At 43.4% G+C, this 25,264-nt stretch overlaps 1 protein-coding gene and 1 gene segment (V, D, J or C); one reads left to right on the forward strand and one right to left on the reverse strand.

The window, feature by feature from the left end:
• Positions 1 to 7,169: 7,169 nt before the first annotated feature.
• On the reverse strand, positions 7,170 to 15,027 carry LOC113010302 (zinc finger protein 664-like). Its single transcript, XM_026149329.1, has 2 exons — positions 14,734 to 15,027; positions 7,170 to 8,277 (listed from the first exon to the last, which is right to left on the reverse strand). The coding sequence occupies exons 1-2, from the start codon at positions 14,903 to 14,905 to the stop codon at positions 7,442 to 7,444; spliced, it is 1,008 nt and encodes a 335-aa protein (XP_026005114.1). The 5' UTR covers positions 14,906 to 15,027; the 3' UTR covers positions 7,170 to 7,441.
• Positions 15,028 to 21,154: 6,127 nt separating this feature from the next.
• On the forward strand, positions 21,155 to 21,759 carry LOC113010361 (T cell receptor alpha variable 38-2/delta variable 8-like; the record flags this gene model as incomplete). The annotated part of the segment is given in 2 exon segments: positions 21,155 to 21,354; positions 21,440 to 21,759. Coding segments are annotated over 2 exon segments (366 nt in total), but the record flags the coding sequence as incomplete, so codon positions are not given.
• Between the last annotated feature and the right edge of the window lie 3,505 nt (positions 21,760 to 25,264).

Raw genomic sequence — 25,264 nt, forward strand, 5'->3', positions numbered from 1 at the left:
ATATTGCCAGCTCTGCTGAGGTACCGAGAGTTTGCAGTGACCTCCAGGCTGGGCAGAGAGCAGCCAGTGATCTTCTGGGCTGTGTTGATGACCCTCTGCAGTACTTTCCTGTCCGCAGCTGAGCACCCTGCATACCATGTTGTTATGCCGTACGTTAGGATGCTCTCTATGGTGGCTCTGTAAAATGTCACCAGCAGCCTCTTCTCCAGGTTGTTCCTCCTGAGCACTCTCAGAAAGTGGAGACGCTGCTGGGCCTTTTTAACCACCGCTGTAGTATTTGCAGTCCAGGAGAGGTCATCAGATATCTGCACGCCCAGAAACCTCATGGAGTGTACCCTCTCCACATAGTTCCCGTGAATGTAAAGTGGGGCCGGGTCTGCTCTGCCCTTCCTGAAGTCCAAGATAAGTTCTTTAGTTTTCGTGGTGTTCAGTTGGAGGTTGTTAACTGAACACCACTCAGTCAGTCTGTTGACCTCATCTCTGTAATTCAATTCAATTCAATTCAATTTTATTTATATAGCGCCAAATCACAACATAAGTCGCCTCAAGGCGCTTCATAGTCCGACTCTGTAGTCCGACTCATCCCCCCTTGAGATGAGTCCAACCACTGTGATGTCATCCGCGAACTTTATGATGGTGTTTGAGAGATGGGTAGGGGAGCAGTCGGATGTGTAGAGCGTAAACAGGAGGGGACTCAAAACACATCCTTTTTTTTTTTTTTTTTTTTTTTGCCTGTCCCGTTTGCCATCAGAATTGTTGTCTAAAGGCAAAGAAAGATGCCCAACGGATTTACTTTACCAAATTGACCATCCCAGCCTTGCCGTAATGGTCCATTTGATTCACCTTTTATTGTTTATTTGATTTTCACTTGCTGAATACGGGACAGACTTGACTGGAGGAAAGAAGGGGAGAAAGAAAGAGGGAAAGAGAAACAATGCATAAATCGATCACCTGGATCACCTGTTGAGAAAGAAAAAAGAAAAAAAGCAGAAGAGAACAAGAGTAATAGAATAAACAACATCACAATGATATATGGGAATATGACAGTAAATACTAAATATTAAACATTATTGTGCAGCACATAAGATCAACAGAACACAGTGTGCTTTGAGGTAGGAGCCAAAAAGGGTGTAGTTTGTGGGTGTGATCACCCGTGTGTACACCTGTGAGTATGGACGCGCTTGTTTTTTTAAAAGGTTCCTTCATGTAATGATCTGCTAGAGGGTGTGGGGGGGCCACAGCCCCGTCCTCCAGGGCATGAAGCAGGTATGGAGGAGATCAAAACTCCAGACATCCAGAGGCCCCCAGAACACAAGAGACCAAGGAAGACCAACAGAGGGGCAGCCGCGCCACTGTCCCAGAAAGAGCTGAGGAGAGTCCCAGATGAGGGCTCACTCATCAGCCGCGGAGCAGAAGCCAGGGGGAGTTGCAGTGACGCGCCCGTGAGCTCCGCCGGCAGCCAGCTGTGCCTGAGTGACCGAGCCCCAGGCCGAGAGGCCGGGGGCACCCCACCTCCGAAGTGGCCCGAGCGAGCCCCAGGCTCCAGGCCCCGATAAGCGGTCGCCAAGGGGTGAGCCGGTGTGTACCTGGACGCCCATCCCCAGACACAAAGAACCACCAACGCACCGATGTCTGAGGGAGTCCGCCACTGGCAGGGGAAGTGGTGGTAGGGGGAGATAGGCCTCCATACCTTGGAGGGCCTAAGATGTCCCCAGAGAGGTGGCACCTGACACCCAACCTGACATATAGACACAGACATACAGGCACACACAGACACAAACATCCATTTCCACCCTCATGTTCTCATATGCACTTACTCCACACTCAACCAACGTGGAGACAGACATAAAGAGACGTTGTACACACGATCACACTCCCCAAGCGTACTCTACGAACCGGGTCTAGGTGCCCTTGCCCCTGGAGGGGGGAACTGCACCCAGACCCAGGTGGTGTTACCCTTTTCCCTGCGGTGGGGGGAGGCAGACCGCCCCGACTCCGCAGCAGCAGGGAGGCCCCACACCCCAGACCGCAGCCGGACGGCCAACTCCTCCTCCTAGCCCCCCCGCTCCAGCAGGTCGCAGAGAACGGGGGTGAGAAAAGACTCCGAACCTCCCTCCACCCGCTCATTGTAGTGTTGATGCATGTGTGTTCTAAGGTGCATTTAAAACCCAGGAGGGCTTGGAGCTACCTGCCAGAGAGCAGCAGGTAAGCGCATGGTCCCTCCTGCTAGCCCTCAATGTCTACGTGTATTTAAAATTGAGAGGTGGGCAACGACGCCAGGGGTGAGGTGTACACCCTGATGGTACTTTGGATTCCGTGTATCGTGCCCACCCCCAAGATCCTATATGTATGTGTAATGAGAGTGTGAGTAATGTGAATGTCTAAGTTGTGGGATAAAATTGAGGCAGAGGCATCCAGAAGGGGACGGGGGGGGGGGGGGGGGGGGGATGCCTCCTCTGCACCCTGGTGACATACCCCTACTCCAAGGCCCTGCATGTGTGGGTGGTTGTGGTGGAGCGGGAAGAGGGAGGCAGCTGGAGATGGGGAGGGAAGGAAGGGAGGGGCAAGTGACCCCTCCCTGGGGCCAGCTCCCCCGCTGACCCCAGTAGGCACCCCCATACTCCGTGACCCGCCAGGGAAAGGGGGCCCAGGCCCATCCAGACCGGGGCCCAGTGCAGCAGCGCCGCCCGGCCCCACAGAGCCCGGGACAGTCCACCCAACCCCACCACAGAGAAAACTGCACCCACCCCACCATCCACTCATCTTCCAGACTACATAAGACAATAAACACCCAGGCTGAGATCTTCCTCCACCTCTCCTGTATCTCCCCCTCCTGCAGAGAGTTCCTGAGGAGAGGAAAGCTCCTGCAAGATGTGAGAAACCATTAGCAAGATAAGGTGAGAGGTGGCGGAGGTAAGTGACGGAAGTGACGGACAAGGTAAGCGACTCATGTTGTAACTGACGTCAGACGCCGGAGATTTTGGCGGAAAATTAAAGCAAATGGTAGTTTAGATTTGAACAAATTCATTTAAGCTTCAGTATTACCAAATACACTTATCAATTGTCTTATAACTAACAATATTTGTCTAAATAATCTCCAACACCCTGGAGAACAACGGGGAGAGTTTAGAGGCTCTCCAAGATTATATTGATCAGTGCTTTCAGGATCTCGTGATGAAGAAGGCTCAGAGTGCAGCTTCCCCGGCCAAACCTGAGACGCCGTCATCGAAAAGACAACGCTCCAAGGTTTGGAGGCCTATCTCCCCCCACCACCACTTCCCCTGCCAGTGGCGGACTCCCTCAGGTGTCGGTGCGTTGGTGGTTCTTTGTGTCTGGGGGTGGGCGTCCGGGTACACACCGGCTCACTCCTTGGCGGCCGTCTCTTCTCCCCTTTGGTTTTCTTTCTCTCCCTCTCTTTCTTTCATTCTTTCTCCCTGTCCTATCCCCCAGTCATGTCTGTCCCGTTTGTAGCAACTGAAAATAAAATAAATTCATAATTATAATAAAGGTCAATCAAATGGACCAATATGGCAAGGCCATGATGATCCACTTGGTAAAATAAATCTGCTTGGCATCTTTCTTGGCCTTAAGACAACAATTCTGGTGGCTAAATATCCAAACGGGACACACAAAAAAAAACAAAAAAAAAACATCCACATAGATGGCAGGACCCAAGGTTTCCCAGCAGAACATTGCCCAAAGAATTATACTGTTTCTTCGCACAGTGCATGATAAGCGATGCACACACACACAGCTATCTGATGTAAAAGAAAATTTGACTCATCAGACAAGGGCACCCTCTTCTATTTCTATGTGGTCCAGATCTGATATATTCTGATACGCATATGTCCCTGTTGTTGGCACTTTTGTTGGCAGACAGGTATCAGTATGGGCACCCTCACTGGTCTGCACCTATGCAGCCCCATACGCAATAAACTGTGATGCACTGTCTATCCTGACACCTTTCTATCAGAACCAACATTAACATGTTGGAACAGTCCAAAGTAATTCCACACTATGTGAATAATCATAAGTCCATAACCTAGACACCTATTGCTGATGTGCTTTGTGCAGTGGATCCGTGAAAGTATCACTAAACTGGCCTACATTAAAAAAAAAAAAAAAAAAAAAAAAAAAAAGGAAAGACAACGCCCGGCAGATTCCCCCGGCTCAACATCGCCAGCCGGCAAAGATATTGCCGACATACTGGAGTCAATCGACAAGCGATTGTCCAGTTTCAATGCAAGGCTGTCCTTGGTGGAGATTCTTCACCGAGAATTTAAATGCTTGCGAGAATCCCTGGAGTTCAGCCAGCAGCAGGTGGAAACGCTTGCTGCTGAAAATGCCACGCTAAGGGAGTCGGTGAATTGTCTCACAGAAAATGTTACCCAGCTCAATAGAGAAAATAAAAAAATAAAAGAAACAGTTATTGATCTACAAGCTCGTAGCATGCGTGATAATCTGGTATTTTCTGGTATTCCAGAAGCCACTGGAGAGGACGCGGAGACCACGGTAAAAAGCTTCATCAAAACCCACCTGAAGCTGCCGGAGGACACGGTGAAGAACATCGTCTTCAATCGGGTACATCGCATCGGCCCCATTCGGGATACGGCCGGGAGACCACGTCCTATCGTGGCCAAATTCGGCCACTTCAAACAAAAGCAACATGTGAAAAGCCGCGGCAGGGAATTAAAAGGAACGGACTTCAGCGTGAACGACCAGTTCCCCAAAGAGATCTTGGAACGACGCAGGGTCCTCTTCCCAATCCGACGCGGCTTCATCCAGAAGGGCTCCCGCGCTGTCATCGCTGTGGACCGGCTGTACGTGGACGGACAGCTCCACTGCGACCCCAACATCACTCCGTGGCTGTACTAACCTCACACCAGATAAGAATCAACTGCACCATTTCCCTATCCACTCACACTAACTTGCATTAACATCTGTTTAACTTACCAGCATCAAATCGCATCTTAAAGTGTGATTTCATAGCAGAATTAACACCATCACTCTCCGTCAGTGATTTAATTGGAATGTTTACGTTTTGTTTCTGTTTTTTTCTTCTCGTTTTTTTTTTTCCCCTCTCTTTTCCCCCTCTTGGTTTTATGCTGCTCACCCCTGTCCTTGGTTTCTTTCTTTATTCCTTTCACTGCCTCGATCACCTGCTTCGACACTCATCCACAAACATCCTTTATTTCGACACATACGCACCATGCGCTCAACGGCAGCACATTTACTTCAGTCAGACAGCGCACACAGTCGTTTAGGATACACACACTTAAGCCAAGCCTACTCATATTAGTAAATATGCAAACACAAAGTCAGACTCAGGGAGCATCTCGCCACACATTTTTTCTCTCTCTCCTTCTCTTTATTTATGAACAAGTGACGTATTCTCTCCACCTGTCTAAGCGACGCACACAGCATACATCCCTAGTTATACACAAACATCTATGGGTGCACTGAGGTTCATTACATGGAATATAAATGGAGCTGGCTCCAGAGAAAAGAGGTTAAAAATATTTAACCAACTCAAAAAACTACAGGCAGATGTTGTCCTTTTACAAGAGACCCACAGACCTCTTAGACGTTCCAATGAACTTAAAACACCTGAGTTTCCTAATGTGTTCTCAGCTTGTTATAATTCTAGACAAAGGGGAGCAGCAATTTTAATACATAAAAATATTTATTTCACAGTACTCGATACAGTTATAGATCCAGAGGGCAGATTCTTAATCATTAAACTATCTATACTTGATAAAAAGCTATGTATTGCAAGTGTATATGGTCCAAATGTTGATGATCCCTCATTCTTTCACGGTTTTTTCAGTGCACTCTCTGAACACTTAGATGACACACTCAAAACACATCCGTATGGAGACCCGGTGCTGATTGTGATGGTGCTGGACCGGTGGGGGCCGAGTCTGACAGACTGTGGTCTATTTGTCAGGAAGTCCTTGATCCAGAGGCAGATGGGGTGGAGAGTCCCAGGTGAGACAGTTTCTGGACCAGGATCTCCGGGATGATATGATTGAATACTGAACTAAAGTCAAGAAAGAGCATTCTCACATAGCTTCCTCGGTGCTCCAGGTGACTCAGCGCAGTGTGGAGCGCTATGGTGATAGCGTCCTCAGTGGATCGATTTGTCCTGTAGGCAAATTGGTGGGGGTCCAGAGTGGGAGGCAGACCGGCCCAATGTTGCTTTGGATGATAACATCATCCAGGTATGCAGCAGCATATGTAGCGTGCAGCCACAGCACCCGGTCCATGAGGTGCTGGAAAGTAATAGTCCAAATAAGCTGAACAGAAGTGTGATGAATTAATACAACCCATACGGCGTGGAAAAGGCAGTTTTTTCTTAGACTTTGCAAACAAGGGAATCTGCCAGTTGCCCTTGGTTAAATGCAGCATTGTGAAAAAACCCAGCAGCGCATAACTGGTTCAGGAGCTCGTCGACCGAGCGCATGGGATAAGCATCAAAGCGAGACACTTCATTCACCTTTCAGTAGTCCACACAGAGAACCATCTTCCTTCACTACAAGAACTATGGGGATACACCAAGCACTGTGCGACTCTTCTGTTACTCCCAGCTAAACATTTCAGTCAATTCCTTTTATGCAATTTGTCTCTTGTGCTCAGGTAACCTGTAGGTCTGTGAATTCAGAGTCATGCTAGGCAGTGTTTCAAAGTGATGCTCCATGAGATTCAGGTGAGATGATACTTACCTGGATAGTACAGCTCATCCATCTTATTAACCAGAGACGTTTAGTTACGTCTAAAAATAACCCACGATAGGTGAAATCCACAAAGTAGCCAACTTTATTTTTTACAATTATTAGAGATGTTTTAAGGCTGTAAAACCCCTCACTACACACTTTATACACTTTTCTCAGACAGGCATGAACATTTTCACACTTCTCTCGTTTAAACACTCTCAAAGTTCAAACCTTCGTAGAAAAATAAGCGCAGTATTAGTATTAAACGTTTCATTGACATTTTTGTGTTTGTTGGAAAAAGCTTACAAACATACAGTACAGCACTTTAGTCACACTGCTAGCGACTGAAGATTTAGGTAAATTTGACAAGCTGAATGCATTCTGTACTGTACAGGAGACACTGCAGGAGATTGATTGATAATGGTCTACAGCCAATCAGGATGCAGGACACAATGTGCTTTAAAAAAAAAAAAAGCATGTAAAATTGCACAAAAGAAATCTGTGAAAGGTGAACCACATAGCGAGGGACCACTGTATTATTATTTCATATCATTATCACAACATACTAACTTTAATTACACAACACAGAGATTGACAGTTATCCAATATACAGCAAGTAAAGGAAAACATTTCCAAAAACAAACAAAACTTAAAGTTTTGGAACAGGTTAGACCAATCTCACATCTAATAAACTGGAAGACCTTGGCTTCCATGATATCATTTTCTCTCTAGAAAGAGTACGACTTCTGACTTGTGTGAGTTTTCATGTGGCGCAACAATGAACAACTAAAACCAAACATTTTCCCGCATGCTTTACAATGATATGGCTTCTCACCAGTGTGAACTCTCATGTGCTTCCTTACATCACTACTGTATGCAAACATTTTCCCACATGCTTTACAAGCATATGGCTTCTCTCCCGTGTGCGTTCTCATGTGGCTCGATAAAGAACTTGTACTTGCAAACATTTTCAAACAGGTTTTACAAGGAAATGGTTTCTCACCAGTGTGAACTCTCATGTGCTTCAGTAAATCACCACTCCATGCAAACATTTTGTTGCATGTTTTACAAGGATATGGTTTCTCACCAGTATGGATTCTATAATGTCTTTTGATTTCATAATTCTGCTTAAAGGCTTTTCCACAAACATCACATTTGAAAGCCCTTTTGCTTGTGTCAGAGTGATTCTCTGATGTAGGTGAATCATCTGCATTCTTGTGACTTTTTTTTCTATTTCTAGTTGATCCTGAATCTACAGTCTTGCTTCTTTCCTGAGACTGTCTTTCAGTTACATCAGAGCTGTGAGAGAGAAGTTGATCCCAGCTGACTGGGTCTGGTTTGCTGTGGTCACTTTCCTTATGAATAAAAGTCACCATAAAGGTATCCGTCTCCTCCTTCAGTCCCAGCTGCTCTCCCTCCTGACTGCTGCACAGTTCCTCCTCTTCCTCTTTAATCTTTGGAGGTTCTGGTTCCTCCTGCTCCACACTGGAGCTCCTCTCCTGGTTACAAAGCTGCTGCTCAGGGAGAACCTCCTCCTCCGAGGAGACGTGTTGCTGTGGGACGTCTAGAGGGACGAAAGGAGAAAACAAATACACTTGAGATTCTCTAAACTCAAGTCACTAATTTTAAGGGTGGAGAAAGCAAAACGATGCAATGGAGTATTAGGGACATATCAAAAAATATATATGTCATTGATCATTTTGAGAAAAAGTCAAAATGTGGAGATGTTTTAAGAAACTGCCGTTGCTGCTGTACTCTATAAAATGCCTTGTGCAGATGAGTCCTGTGAGACAACATCGATCCTCTTTACTCTACGAGGTTGTAACCATCGATGACCTCACATTTGTCCACGACTAGCTGTTTCATTTTGTGTAAATCTCCTTCATGTTTCATGCACAGCTTTCTGTACCATCTCTTCAGCCCTGACTTTATAAACTGAAAGCCAAATCATTCAAGTACGGCCTCACTAACTCAGAGAACAGTTTGTCTTGAAACAACTAATCTTCACATTGATTTTTTTCTCTAAATACAATTTTGATTTTTTGACCTATACGACCTATAAAGAACTGAAAGACAAAAGAAAGTGCCGTCAGATCACAAGCTGTCCCAGTGGCTTCAAGCGCACATTCAGGCCTGTGAGACTCATTTAGACACACTGAGCCATGGCTCTGTGCTATATGCACACATTTCTGCATCTCTGCCATTCAAACACACGTCATCCGCTATCCTTTTCAGGGTCGCGAGCCTATCATATAAACACACGTCATATATAGTTTATTTTACGTAATATTCAAATGTTGTCTTTCTCAAGCACTTTTCATTTTGTGTTTCCATAAGTCTTATTTAGTGCATTTATTACTAATAGAGAGAACGCACATTTTAAGACCAGACACGTTTGAAACCTTTTGTCCTCCACAGTGAAAAATGGCTGAAAATAAAAGCAGCTGCTAGTTTGATCAATTCTGCAGCTTTGCAGTCTCCAGTATCACTGAAATGCAGCCAGATGTTTGTTTTATGTTTCTTCACTTTTTCCCGACATGCTTGAATTTAAATCCGGCTCCCGTCTCTCTGTGTGCCTGCCTGTAGCACTACATATGCTGTCTTCAAAACGTCTGCCCCCCTTTATTCTTCCACGTAATGGTATGGTCCCAGTGTGTCTTTCCATGTGATTGGCCACATGGTGTGCCCATCAAAATAAAGTCCCACCCCTGTCTGCATGGATTCTAAGCAGGCTAAAGATTCAGCTCCGACATATAGACGGGCGATTACAGTTTTGCTGAATTGCTAAAACACTAAATCCCATTGTAAAAATTATACTGCCAACTATGAAAACTCTTTCATTAAATCAATCCCACAGATGCCAAAATCTGAAACACTGTTCATCTGGTCAGGACACCATTTGCAAATCTGAATCTCCCATTTACCAAACTCTAAACTTTCAAACTCAAAACACATTTAGCAGTGTGGCGCACTTGTACCCAGAATGATGGACACAGGCAACAGAAGCGAAACACAACTAACACACAGTTTTCATCATTAACACACTACCACTCATAATTTAAAACACATGTTGCAACCAACAGCTTCATCCACAAAGATGTATTCACAAGGCCTAACCGTTGAGTCAAGCTCAAAGATTCTCTGTACACAACAAACTCATTTTAGTTCTGTAAATGAAATAGTCTGATATACTTGCATAGCACATGTTTACATCATACTATCTTATGCCACGTTATACCTCTAAGTAAAGATTGTGAAATCATTATGTAGTTTTAGGCTGCATTATTCTCCTGACTTAGAAGAAGGTGATAACTATTACATTTATTAAACTGATTTGTATTACATGAGACTGCTGCTTTATTGTGGATGAATTACATTGTTTATGATGCATTATACTGCTGATTCATAAGTAAAACTGTTTTCAGAGAATCATGGCGTTATTTGTCTGATTAGGAAGAACAGAACACACTGCACAGGAAGCCAAGGTCATAACTTAGGCTCACTGAGAGAGTAAGAATGTGGATGTTTAGGTTTTATGACTGTGGAAGGGGGGGCCAAAGCTCTAAGAATGCGAGAAACGGTCAGACACTTTGGCTACGTTCACACTACAGGCGAAAGCGCATCAAATCCAACTTTTTTGACCCTATGCGACTCATATCCGATCATGGTGTGACAGTGTGAACGGCACAAATCCGATATTTTCAAATCCGATCTGGGTCACTTTCGTATGTGCTATTTACATTATTATGTAAATAACAAAATAACTTAAAGCAAAAATTGGGAAACATAAAGTCCGAAGTCTTTATATTAAGAGCCATCAGTCAAACATATTGTTTGGTCTGGGTCTAAACAGAGCGCGTTGTGTGTGACGTCTTCTTTTGCGCATGTGGTCGCTTTGAGCGTTCACACTAGAGCGCGTTTGCAGTTGCATTTTATTTGTAGTGTGAACAAGCAGACGGAAAAAAAATTGGATTTGATCAAAAAATCGGAATTGAGCATCAAGACCTGCAGTGTGAACGTAGCCTTTGAGATCTGGCACACGCCTTCCAGTCCACATCTCCCATCTAGACGTTTTTTAATGCTCAAAGTGTTGTATGGAATAAAGAGATTGTTGATTGAGCATTTATACACCAGGTGTTGTTCTTCCTTCAGCCCAAAGAATTGGGAGATTTAACAATACTTATAACTAAATGGTATTTTGCTTAGAATTGAAAGATGGCCAAATGAGGGTGGAAGAACACGCATGTGCTCACAACACCAGTAGGGCTGGGCGAAATGATTATTTTCCCTAATCGATGAATCTAGCGATTAATTTTACAATCCGATTCTATTTTAATTTTATTCGATTATAAGCACTTTAACAATGTTGTAATAGTGTCCACTATGCTTAGCAGGTGGTGCATTATCCTCGTTAACATTTTTCCTGCGGCCAATTCGCTGTCTCACATTTTCGTCTTTCGCAGATTCCCATAATCAGCCTGCGCGCATTCCGACTCATTTTGCCAGCATGGGCCACAAATAAAAACCAACTAAACAGCAGCTTAAATGAGTTTTGCATTTACGGAGGTTGAGTGTTTTTCTCTGTTTCTATGAGTGAGTGTATGCCTACGAGGGGGGTGTCTGGATGAATTAAAGAGTAAAAAGCAGTGTTGGTAAAAAAGTTGAAAACATACGGTGGTTTGTCCTTTGCAGAAGCTGCTCCTGGATGCTGTCGTTTGAGGTGCTGGTGCATAGCCGTCGTGCTTTTATGATAGGCCATTTTCACCTTACAAAGTCGGCAAATGACTGAAACACTTCCTTTTCTGTTAAAATATCCCCATACTGTAGAATTGCGAATTCGGGTGGATTGATTTAAGTCGACTGCGGCTGCCTCAATCATGTTGCTGCTACTCGCTGCCGCCATGTCTGTTTTGAAAGTGACGACGCATCGACGCACGTTTTTTTTTGTTTGTTTTTTTTAACGTCGACGTAATCGATTACGTCGACACATCGTCCCAGCCCTAAACACCAGGAGATACTTATTGTGGATATGGTCCGTCAAAATAATGCAATTTGACTGCATGAAATGCAGCAAGGGAATATAGAAGACAACATACATGTTGAATCTAGCAAAAAGGAGAAGAAAAGGTTGCAATGTCATAGGTCAATGTGCCACTATTGAACTGCATGGCCAGCGTGGTGGAAATGTAACTGTGCTGCCATCAGCAGCTGTGGGTTTCTCCACAGTCATGTTACTGTTGGGCTGTACAACAACGAACTTATAGCAACATTCCTGGATGGTCTACAGGATGCTTTGCTTGAGTAGAGAGACCGCGAGCAGGCAGAGCATCCCATATCATTTGGGACAATGTGAGCTTTCACTGTGGTTCAAAATTATGCAACTGGTTTCACAATGAGCAGCATTTTATCAATGTGTGTCTTCCACCATACTCTCCCTTTTGAACCCTATTGAGGTGTTTTTCTCAGCACGGAGATGGAAAGTATACGACCGAAACCCTTACACACAGGAAAATCTACTTCAAGCAAAGAATGGAGCATGTGGTGAGATGGGACTGGAATCTTCTCAGGGCTGGATCTGGAATCTCGTTGCCTTGCAAGGCAGACCATAACATATGATGTGGATGAAGTCCTGTGGCCTGACCCAGCACAGAGGTGTGATGCTGAGGCAGATTAAGTTACCTGAATATGCTGTAAAAATATATAATTTTTTAATGTATAAATATATATATATATATATTTTTTTTACGGCAGTTTTCTTTTTGTCAAAATGTGAGAATAAATGAATGAACAGATAAATATTATTTTCCAGCTCTCTCACAGTGTTTTGTATTTATTTCTGTAGTGTGTAATCGTTGCTAAGTCGTGTTTGCACACTGGCTGGTTTTGTGTGGTTTTTGACAGTAGTGCTTGATTTTGACAAAAGTTAAAATAGTTTTGGGTCAAATGTTTGGTTTTGCAAGACAAGTCGAAGATTTTGTGTGTGTAGCTTGAATTTTGGAGTTTGTGTTTAGTGTTTTGAGACAAAGAGATGAGATTTAAGGAAATGTGTTTTAGCAATTCAGAAAAACCGTAATAACTCACATAAGAAATTATCACGGGGGCTGGATATTAGGGCTGCTCGATTATGGCAAAAATGATAATCACGATTATTTTCACTGAAATTGAGATCACGATTATTTGACGATATTTATTTAACCCTTAAGACCTACTATAGAACCAAGTCTGCCAGAGCTTATATTATATTTTTTACATGTTGTAGTGCCATTGGTGGGAGCATTTCAAGTTGCTATACAACTGTTATAGCTCATATTTTAATAATATGTATGCATTAAGTCCATAGTAACTACATTAATTGCAAAAAAGTGCAATAAACTACAAAAAAAATTGAAAATCGTTTTTGGGTTTTTTTTACATATATTTCTACTTTGAGAAATTTAAGAGGTTTATCCCTCAAAACTTTAAATACAAAAAAGTTGCAAAAAATAGTTTACAACAACAGGAAATTTATTTTGAGTGTCTTCATAGTTTTATTTTGGAGATACATTAATTTTTATATACTGCAGGAAAAACGAAAAAACAATCCTATGATGCAAATTTGCAAAGAAAACAGCAGGTGAATCAAAATAAATTTCCGCGAAAATGACGTCACTTTCGGGCAGGAAATGGCGGACATGTGACAGTTCGCGCTGACGTCTGTTTAACTGTGGGAAGTGTTACGAACAGCTGATCGGATCGGCAAAGCGTGTTTCTGGAATATTATGTTTTTGTTCCTGCAAGCGCTTTTTATGCAGTTTTTGCAAAGCTTTATGTGGAAGGAAACCGTGACCGAGGACAAGCTGATGGCATAAGATGCAAGTACAACTCCTCCGGTTTCATATGCAAAACAAATTATTGCGCTAGCTTACACGGTTCAGGTTCTACAGGGATTTAAAAATAGTTACACAAAACGGAGCGTGCTGCTCTGACCGGCTTTAAAGGGTTAACAATGACTTTAAAAAATAATATAAAATAGTGTGCAACACCACTGAAGTTTTTTTTACCTCTCTTTTCCAAATAACTTCTGCTTAGCTTTCCGAGCTTCCCTCGGGTCCTCTTAATCAGCGGTCTCAAACCTTTTTTGCGCCACGGACCGGTTTATGCCCGGCAATATTTTCACGGACCGGCCTTTAAGGTGTCGCGGATAAATGAGGGAGGGGCTAATAATCGGCTCAGTCATTTTTAATGATCGTTGAAAGCCCAGATCGTAATCGTGATTAAAATTCGATTAATTGAGCAGCCCTACTGGATATAGCTGTATTCTAGGCCGAATGTGGCCTGCGGGCTATAAGTTTGACGCCCCGGATTTAACACATTCACACAGGTTCATTATTTCCTGCATTTTCACAGACATTTCACTTTTATTAGTTACAGGTTCAGCTGAGAGAATTTGCTTGCCGTTTACACACGGCTGAGAAAATGGAGTTAAACTTGTTCTCTGCTTCAGTAAAACCATTAAAGCATCACTGAGGAGCAACGCGAGGGCTCGACTCTAAACACTCAATGTGAGAACTGATGAAGAGTTGGGATCTGAAAAACTGGATTATAGGTGGCAGACAGTTGGTGTTGTAAGCCACCGCCTCCAGTTCTGAGATCCTTCCCAGATGCCTTAACGCCCACTCACATCCTGGCCACTTAAAGAAATCCAGACACTTTTCTTTCCAAGCTCCTTAGACTACGATGACCTGGAGGACTGAGAACCTTCACAGACCTTTGTAATGAATAGTTTTCATATTTTGTTGTTGTTTATATGAGCTGTGTGAAACAACAGGGTTATAACTGTCTGTGGTGAATAAAGATGTATTTTATAGTCCACCCTCTGCACATTGCAATTTGAATTTGAGTTGAAGTGAGTTCACCCCATCAGAGCGAAACTCGCCTGTCCTCTGTTTGCTCTTTGTTAGCTCACATCTCCAAAAAGTCCTCACAATCAGAAACGTCCCGCAGAGCTGTGATCAGGATCCTCCCTCAGAGGGACACTCACCTGTCCTGTGCAGCTTGATTTGGGGTTTCCAGGTGATATCCAGCAGTCTGCGCTGACGGTCGATCTCTTCCTCGTACTGGACGATCGTTTTTTCAAACTCCAAGAATATTTGTTCAGCAGCAGCAGTTAGTCGCTCGTTGATGAACTCTCTCAGATACTGAACTGAAGGCATCGTTGCTGCCGCGGCTCACACACTCAGCTCACACAACAACACAACAACACTCGGCTCGGTCACATAGGAACAAAGCTAATGCTACTTCCGCATTTGTGCAGTTCACTTCCGTCTACTGTTGCACAAGGGAAGTTCCGCCAAAACAGGACATTTTACTCGTTGTTCCGCCTTTAAAAAAGTTCTTATCGTTGAGGTTTTAGTTGGGATATTTTTTCTGGATTTCTTAATAACAAAAATACATCCGAACAGATTCTAAACATGAAACAGTGACGAAAAAGATCGTTCATGAATAAAACACTGTGAATTTCATCTTGCAAACTGTCTCATGATATTCAACTCATGTCTCATCTAATCGTGGATGGAAATCAGTTTTTGTGTTAGTGTCGGCGTACACGAGCAGCGTAAAATAGAAAAAGGGTTTATTCATGTATTTGCTAACAGAAAGAGTGATCAATCCTACTGAATCCAGCCTGTCAGTAATGTTTAATACTTAACATCACTGTATATTTTACTGTTTCACTCACTTCGATGTTGGAGGTTCAAAATCATCCACAGGCCCCGCCCACATACGTCCAGCTCAACCAATGAGATGATTTCTGTCTGGAGAGCAAAAAGTTTGAGGAAATAAAAGCACAACCTGGTGAATCTGCTGCAGTGGAAGAACATTGTTCATGTGCTGTCTGTCTGTCTTCAGCAGCTCCAAAGACATGTTGCTGCACCTCTTTTTGTTTTCATCTCACTTCATAGGTGAACTTTTGTCTCTTTCTCAGAACGCAACATTTCTTTCTCTGCTCTGAACTCTGCTAGAAATGAATCATTGGTCTGGAGGATTGTAGATTTTTACTTCTGTCCTACTTTTCCTCATTTCCACTGTCTTCTCCTCTCAGCCTCATGGACAATGTTAGTCTGATGGCTTCATTTTCTTCTTTCTTTTTCCAGGACTAACAGCTGGAGACTCAATCACTCCTCAACAACCTGAAGTCACTGAAACAGAAGGAGAATCTGTCACACTCACATGTAGCTATGAGACAACTTCAAGTTATCCTCTACTTCACTGGTACAGACATCATTCTGACCTTCAAGCTCCTCAGTTTATACTCTGGAAACAAGGAAAAGGAGGCAGTGCTGAATATATTCCTGATAAACGTTATAAATCAGAAACATCACCTACAACAACTAATCTGACCATAGCAGCCCTAACCCTGGCAGACACAGCTCTCTACTACTGTGCTCTACAAACACAGTGATACAAAGTGTAGAAGAGGCTGTACAAAAACCTGAACACAGATATCTGACTACTCTTCAAAGAGGAGGGAAGTGGTATTCAAAGCACAGCTTCATATCAGATGGATTCTGCTAATTCCTGTTTTATCAGAGTCACTGTGGTTACAGCTGCTAATGAAACACTGTGGGAGGATTCACATGAGCAGCAAATCCACATCAACCACAAATCAACTGCAGGAACGTTCAAGGACAAAGACATTAAGGAATACAGTCAAACAGCAAAAGCTATATTTGATAAACAAATGTATCAGATTTAGCATATTTAAAATGTGCCTAATTTTGTGCTTAATGGTGTGCAAATCTTAATCAGAAAGAAAGTTATTGGAGTAAAATCAGAGTCAGATAAGCAGTGGCTGCAAAAGTTGAAGCTTTTGTGGAAACTCCTTCAGAAGCAGCAAATCATTTTGCTGCCGTCCTTTCATAATTGTTATTCCGTGTCTGAGATGTTAAAATGATACCACAGTCAATATCTGGCCTTCATCAACTTGTTGGGGTGAGATGTTTAAGCTTGTGTTTGTCAGTTTAATTCATTGTTATCTATATCTATATTATATATATCTATATATCTTTGTCTAAATCTATGCAGTATTCCCTCCATTATTGTGGAGGTTAAGTTCTGGGAACCCCAACAATAGGTTAAAATCCAAAAAGAAGAATCGACATGTTTATTCTGATATTTTTATATATTTTCAGCCATAAAAACCTTCCCCTCTTATAAACCCGTTCTTCTCTTTTAAACACACTTTGAGACGCATCCTTACATACTGAGTGAAAAGTTATCGTCTGAGTCCACCTGAGACAACCAATGCAACAAGTTGGTGAGGGGAGGAAGACACAATAAAGAAATGCTGTTGAATAGAGCTGGAGAATAATAATAACTAATGATTAAAATGGAGACAGTTATCTAAACTCATAGTGAGTGAAGCAGCCCAGACCTGCTTAAAAGCTGAACAGTTTTAAGCAGCTCATAACTGCAGAGAGGGATGCTGGATGAAATGACGTCACAGCTCTGCTAGGTCCAAACCTCGTCCATGATTAGCATCTGCACAACAACTTCATGGCATAAATAGATATTTTTTATTGACATATTGTCTGATGCTGAAATTTATTGGGATCTATTTCCATTGTTTACCTGACAACATCATACTTTATATTCTACCGCAGCTGTTTTTTTTAATATATTAAATATTTCTGAAGAAGCTCAGCTCGAAGGTGACATAATCTGGGAATACTTTTTGGCCCAAAGTGGAAGACAAATGGGGGGGGGGAGAGATCCCTGTATTTTTAATTCCAGTGACCCTCCCACCTCACAGGGTTTCAAGTTTGCAAACCACAGGAGGAGGAGTGACTGAGAGCAGAGAGGAGGAGCAGAGATTCAGGGAGGAGCTGAGCTGTTACTGAACTATAGAAGAGAGAAAAACCTCCACATTCAACAGAGTTCAACACAAAACAAACTTTATGTTCCTCAACATGCTGTCATTACATCACTGTGTGTTTCCTCTGATTCTTCTCACTCTCACAGGTCTGCTCACCTACACAGGAAACTATGTTCAACTCAAATGATTCATTAACGTCCCCACATATAATACTGTCATCTCATCTTTCAGGTGTGGGCTGTGAAGACCTCACTCCATCCAAAGATGAAGAGTCCAGTGTAGAAGGCAGCACAGTTACTCTGACCTACACTTACTCTAAAGGTGCTGCTAATTATTTCTTCTGGTATCGACAACATCCAGGAAAAGCACCTGAGCTCCTGATCTCACACTCACCTTCAGGATCAGTAGGAGAAGAAAAAACTCCTGGACTGAAGATTCAAGTGGAGGGAGAAGAAATCAAGATGAACATCTCCTCTGCTGCAGTGTCTGACTCTGCTGTGTACTACTGTGCTCTGCAGCCCACAGTGACAGGAAACAGCAAAACTCTGTACAAAAACCTTTGGAGCAAAGACAACAGAATACTCCACAACATCCACTAGAGGGAGCCACACACCTTTGTTAGGATACAGAATCATAACACAGCTGTGATGAAGAGCTTCAGGGGAAGTGAATGAGATGTGAGCCTCCTCCTCCTGACTGCAGAAACCTGTCTGACTCCAGCTGTGAACATCAGACCAATCACAGCAAACTCGCAGTAAACTGATGTGGATTTCATCCTGACATATACACCTGTATACACTAGAGACGTAATCGTAGTTACTTGGATAAATTGTGTGTAATGATATATACTCATATATATATGCTTGCTCCCAATGAAGTGTTTATATGGGGGAGTGACTGCATGAAGCATTTAACCTGCATGTTCAAATCACATGACCCATATATTAAGGGTAAATATATCTACCATTTATTAGTGAAGAACTAAGATAAGATAGAACTTTATTAATCCCTCGGGTGGGTTCCTCTGGGAAATTTGGTTTCCAAAAGCACAGCACCGACAGAAGTTACAGAGTTACAGAATATTATATATATATACACATATATAAATACAGAGACAAATATAAATAAAATATACAAAGGGGATAAATAGAATAAATAGGAATAAAAATAAAAAATAAAAATAAAAATACAAGTGAATTGCAAATTTCGAGTATGGAGTCTATTGCACTGTTGACTATTAACAAAGGTATTGCACAGTGAGGTGAAGAGGCACTACAGCTTAGTTGTTCCCCCCTCCTTTGTCCTCCTGTTTCCCCTCCCTCTCCCCTCCAGAGAGGAGTTAAACAGTCTGATGGCGTGTGGGACAAAGGAGTTTTTAAGTCTGTTAGTTCTTGTCTTTGGGAGAAGCAACCTGTCACTGAACAGACTCTTCTGGTTGTTAATGGCCGTGTGCAGAGGATGCCTGGCATTGTCCATAATGTCCATCAGTTTCTTTAATGTCCTTTTCTCTGCCACTGTCACCAGAGTGTCCAGCTTCATGCCGACCACAGAGCTAGCCCTCCTGATCAGTTTCTCCAGCCTGGATGAGTCCTTCTTTGCTGTGCTGCTCCCCCAGCACACCACAGCATAGAAAAGTACTCCAGCAACCACTGACTGGCAAAACATCCTCAGGAGCTTCCTGCAGATGTTAAAAGACCTCAGCCTCCTGAGGAAGTACAGTCGGCTTTGGGCTTTTTTATACAGGTGCTCTGTGTTGCATGACCAGTCCAGTTTATTGTCCACCCACAGCCCGAGGTACTTGTACTTGTTGACCACCTCCACCTCCTCCCCCTCTATCTGAACCGGCAGTGGACCTTCTCTGGACCTCCCGAAGTCCACAACCAGTTCCTTAGTCTTTGAGGTGTTGAGTTGCAGGTGGTTTGTGTGACTCCATGCGACAAAGTTCCTCACCAGACTTCTGTACACCTCTTCCTGATCATCCCAGATACACCCCATGATGGCCGTGTCATCTGCAAACTTCTGAATATGGCATAATTCAGAGTTGTAGCAGAAGTCAGAGGTGTACAGGGTGAAGAGAAGAGGGGACAGCACAGTTCCCTGTGGTGCTCCTGTGCTGCTGACCACTGTGTCAGACGTGATGTCCTTCAGCCTGACGTACTGTGGTCTGTCGGTGAGGTAGTCGGAGATCCAAGCCACCAGGCAGGGGTCCACCTCCATCCTGTTCAGTTTTTCTTGAAGCATACAGGGCCGGATGGTATTAAAGGCACTGGAAAAGTCAAGAAACAGTATCCTGACCGTGCCTTTTCCCCCATCCAGGTGTGAGTGGGCTCTGTGCAGGAGGTACAGGATGGCATCCTCCACTCCGACACCCGCCTTGTATGCAAACTGTAGTGGGTCCTGGGCATGTTGTACCTGTGGTCGGAGGAGGTTGAGGAAGAGCCGCTCTAGAGTCTTCATAAGAATTTGTGCCATTTGTTATATGAACACATGTTGATCAATACTGTTTGAAAATGTAACAATGAGGATCAGTAAGAAACCTTTGATAGTGTTATGGTCCAACAAAACTGTTGAATAGATTAACTGATTAACTGCCTTTCTGTAGACATTCAGACTCACTTTGGCCATGAAACTGCCAAAATCAAAAAAAACTATTTGTATTGTTTAAACTTACCTTACCTACCTCTCTTCCAGAAACAAAAGGAGGAAACGTAGTTTTACTTCCTGCTTTATAGCTTCTGGGTTCATCTGAGGTCACAGGATGAGACCAAGTGCAGAAGGGGAAGAATTTGTGTAATTTAATCAAGTTGATTTTAGAGGGTTTATGGAGAAATAGATTTATTGTTGTAATATGCATTGATTACACCAGTAAAGAGTAGCAGTACAGGTTTGAATATGATGTTCATCTACTGAGTGAAATAGTCCAGAGAAGAAATAGTTTGGTTAAGTGGACGATTTAAGCAGAAAACTCGGGCGTTTGAGGAGAAAGGACCAGGTCAGTGTAGCTGTGTGCACTTTGACCTTAATATTCTGTTGAGTTAAGTTTATTTGAACTGAGTTAATTATGAAGTTGAGTTTCTTATTTGTTTATGTAAATATTGTTTGGGTCACAAAATGGTGAATAAATCAGTTGCTACACTGGACAGCATCAGTCTCCTGCACTTCTTTGGTCGCTTGAGTCAAGTCCTCCCACATGGTGCCATATAAATTATACTGAATATAGTGTTTTCTACCAAGCATTCATACTACAACGGAGGCATCAGGGAGCAACCTGGGGTTAGTATCATACTCAGGAATATTTGGCATTCAAACTGGAGCAGCCAGGAACTGAACCACCAACCTTCCACAAACAAGTGAATCACCTCCCCGCCTGAGCTGACGTTCTCAGATAAAATGTTGATGTCACCTCTGCAGGTCGCAGACAAGTGGCTGCCAGAAATAGAGAAGTTTTACTATTTGGGGTCTTGTGAGGGGAAAATCTTCACAACTTCTAAAAGAAGAAAACTCCTCTACCAGATCTTCTGAAGGTGATTTCATCCAAGACAAGATCTCCACTGAAAGCAGCAGAAAGACGTGCTGAGTGTGAAGCTGTCAGCAGGGGGAATAACACAGCGCTGTGAATGAGTCCTGTCACTGTGATCAGGCTCCTCCTTCTAATCCACCAACTTAGTGTTGATGAAGACTAAACAGAGAGATCACAGCTTCTTTATACTTGCTGTAGCTCACAGTTACTCTACACTGCAGATATGACGCCTCTGTTCATCTCAGTGCTGCTGGCTGCTATGTGCCTCGGTATGAACACAACTCTGTTTCTTTGATATCAACATTGACGTGATTCTTTAACAGCACACTGATACTGTTTGTTGGTGTTTTACAGAATGCAGAGCACAACAAGACAACGTGCTGCAAGCAAAAGGAGAAGAGACTGCTGCTGCAGGAGGCACAGTGACACTTCACTGTCTCTATAACACCAGCAGTTTATCAAATTATTATCTCTACTGGTACAAACAGGATGGAAACAACAGCCCCAAATTCATCCTGAGTCGCTTTAAAGTTGGTGAGGAGAAAAACGAGGCTGGAGACAGATTTTCATCCACACTGGATTCCAGCATCAGATCAGTTCCTCTGAAGATCCAGAAGCTTCAGCTGTCTGACTCTGCTGTGTACTACTGTGCTCTGCAGCCCACAGTGACAGGAAACAGCAAAACTCTGTACAAAAACCTTTGGAGCAAAGACAACAGAATACTCCACAACATCCACTAGAGGGAGCCACACACTGTTAAACCTCTGATTCTTGTGTCATTGGACTGATGACAAAGACAACAGAGAAATGAAGCAGTAAAGATCAGAGACAGAGACAGAGCTGCTGTGGAAGCACAAAACTATTTGATTGGCTCAGCGATTAAACTGGCCCAACCCACTGAAGCTGAGCTCATCCAATGACATTATTTGTTGGTCATTGTGCTGCAGTGGAAGAACATTGTTCATGTGCTGTCTGTCTGGCTTTAATAACTCCAAAGACATGTTGCTGCACCTCTTTTTGCTTCTATCTCACATTATAGGTGAGTTTAAGAACAGGGATTAAAGTTTAGTTGAAGCTGCTGCATTAAGCAGATATACAGACTGCATTTCACTACTTTTCTTCTTTCTTTTTCCAGGACTAACAGCTGGAGACTCAATCACTCCTCAACAACCTGAAGTCACTGAAACAGAAGGAGAATCTGTCAAACTCACATGTAGCTATGAGACAGATGCAGATGGTGTTGAGCTTCACTGGTACAAACATCATTCTGACCTTCAGGCTCCTCAGTTTATACTCTGGAAAGGAGCAAGATCATGGAGTGGCAATGAATATATTCCTGATAAACGTTATGACTCAGAAACATCTTCTACATCAACTAATCTGAGCATAGCAGCCCTAACCCTGGCAGACACAGCTCTCTACTACTGTGCTCTACAAACACAGTGATACAAAGTGTAGAAGAGGCTGTACAAAAACCTGAACACAGATATCTGACTACTCTTCAAAGAGGAGGGAAGTGGTATTCAAAGCACAGCTTCATATCAGATGGATTCTGCTAATTCCTGTTTTATCAGAGTCACTGTGGTTACAGCTGCTAATGAAACACTGTGGGAGGATTCACATGAGCAGCAAATCCACATCAACCACAAACCAACTGCAGGAACGTTCAGACACAATAAAAACTGTCAAACATCAAAAGCTGCTCATTTACACTATTTTATATTTAGTGGATGAGGACATGCAGAAATGCAGCAGAAGCAAAATAAACAGAGTAACAGAGGTTTATCTCTTTAAGGTAAAATCTCTCACATGAAGCTAAAAGTCCAACCAGGAAGACCATCTCATGCTTGTTCCATTTATTCTCTTTGAACTCATCACATCAGATGATGATGCTCTCCTTCATCATTGTCCTGCTCTGGTACTTTGTGATGTTCCCCCTCTGGCAGGTCCAGACTCTCCTCTGTGCTTCTGCTCTGAACAACATTTCAGAGTGCCTGGCCTTCTTGAGATCTCTGAGCAGGATCCTGGACGCTGCATCATCTGGTAACTCTATTGTGCTTCTGAGGACTTTATGTGTCCGAGTGACACAATGGTGGTTTCTGTTTTACTGGACTTGTGTGCTAACCACAGTATAGGTTGATGCTTGACTCTGTAATTGCATCATCAGGTCTGCAGCAGTGTGTTCTGGACACTCTGGTGAAGAGAGGAGCTGAGCTGTCATCTGATCACCATCTGGGGGTGAGTTGAGTCAGGTGGTGGGGGAGAATGCTGGACAGGCCTGGCGTATCAAAGTGGTTCAGGTGATCTTCAACTCCCACCTCCAGCAGAGCTTTGGCAGCAGTCTGAGTGAGGCTGGGGACTCATTGCTGATGGGGCTGTGCAGAGCTTTGGCTGCAAGCTGGTTGGTGCTTGTAGTGTTGCTAACCTCCTAACCAGATCTCATTAACTCCTCGTGTTTTGGGGAATGAAAGGTCCAGCTGAAACATCCACTCTTTGTCAGATTGTTGTCTTCATTCTGGTGGTAATTCAGCTTTAATTTATGACTTATGAGTTTGTGCTTGTAGCTTCTGTTACCTCACCATGTTCTCTTGTGTCTGCTCATAGCTCTGTGGACTTGAGTTACCTGAAACCTGAAGGATTCTCTCATTGTCTGCTGTTTGGAAAGGACTGACTTGTAACAGAGCTGGAAAACTCACCTGCCCATCCACTCTCCACCCACTCAGCCTTCTGAAGCCTTCACTTACCTCCCTGACACAGAAACTCTAAAAGTGAAACACAAGAAAGGACTCTAATAAATACTATATAAGCAATTCTGACTGCACTGATACTCAGCAGTTGTTCTCTCGGGCAGTTCTCTGGTGTCTCCCTGCTCTGTCCCTCTGCAGGAAACCTACTTACCTGCCCCCCTGTCTTTGAACCTTCTCAAAATAAAAGCATGTAAAGCTTTAGCCTCATGTGGGCTGCGTTAGAGTCGATGCATTCCTGTAATCATGACACTGAGAGGTTGCTCCAGGGATTTAAATCATGTATTAATCCAGACCCTCCCAAAGTGTGAGGCCCGCCCCCTGGGGGGGGGGGGGGGGGGGGGGGGCGCACATAGCCATTGCAGGGGGGGGGCGGTATGAAAAAGGGGGGGGGGGGAACAAAACGCTTGGACACTGCTAGCAGGGGGCGCCCACAGAAACGCAAAGCAGGAGATGAAGCATCGCTGAATATGTTTCTAAACCAACTTCATTCAAAGACTAGAAAATATGGTGAAGCAAATCTTCCCTTTGGTTTCACCTGCACAGGTGCTGAGGTAGGTCTCCCTGCAGGATTAGTTTCCCTGCATCGAGAGCAGCGCTGGGCTCTCCAAATCACAGACAGGATCCCACAGCTGTTTATGTTTTTAAACCCATTTTGCATTTTTTGAAAAGTGTATTGATGCAATGTTGAACATTATTACACAGGAAAAACCAACTACATGTAAAATAATGACACCGTGACGCCTCTGCCTTTGTAAACAGAGGGACAGTAACTGCTGTAAAACCTGCAGACAGTCAGATTAACAGCATTGTGTCTCTATCATTCTGCAATTCATCTCATGTAAACAATAACGTGGCCACAGCGTGACGTGGAAAAAGGCTCATACCTTTAAAAAAAAATCTCAGTTTTCGGTGATTCGAAACGCCGTTTACGTGGACGAAACAGATGCGTTTTCAAAAATAGGACGCAGTAGGTGCGGACGTAGCGTAACAGAGTTAGTAGTTTATTTTATTACTGCCTGTAATTTATTGCAGAGTACTTGTATTTGCTTAATTGTTTACTAAATGTTTGAGGTGTGAAAGAAACCGCAATGGAGCAAAATATGGGCGTGTGTGGTTGGAGGAAGTGTTTGTACGTGTGCGCGCGAGAAGGGGTGGGGGGGGGGCGCGAACATTTTTCTTGTAAAACAGAGGGGGGCCCAGTAAAAACAGTTTGGGAACCACTGTATTTATCGTAGTGGAGAGAAATTAATATGAATATTTCCTGTGTGAAGATGATGGTGTGATATCAGGGCTGCCACATGAAGGGGCAACGTGAAAAAGTTTATGAATACCTCAGAAAAAAAGCTTCAATGAGTATAAATGATCTTCTGATATTAACAATATCCTGGAACACCAACAGAGCAAACCCACAGAGATGCTCCACTGGAGGGCG

Source organism: Astatotilapia calliptera, chromosome 18, assembly GCF_900246225.1.
Source record: "Astatotilapia calliptera chromosome 18, fAstCal1.2, whole genome shotgun sequence".
NCBI lineage: Eukaryota > Metazoa > Chordata > Actinopteri > Cichliformes > Cichlidae > Astatotilapia > Astatotilapia calliptera.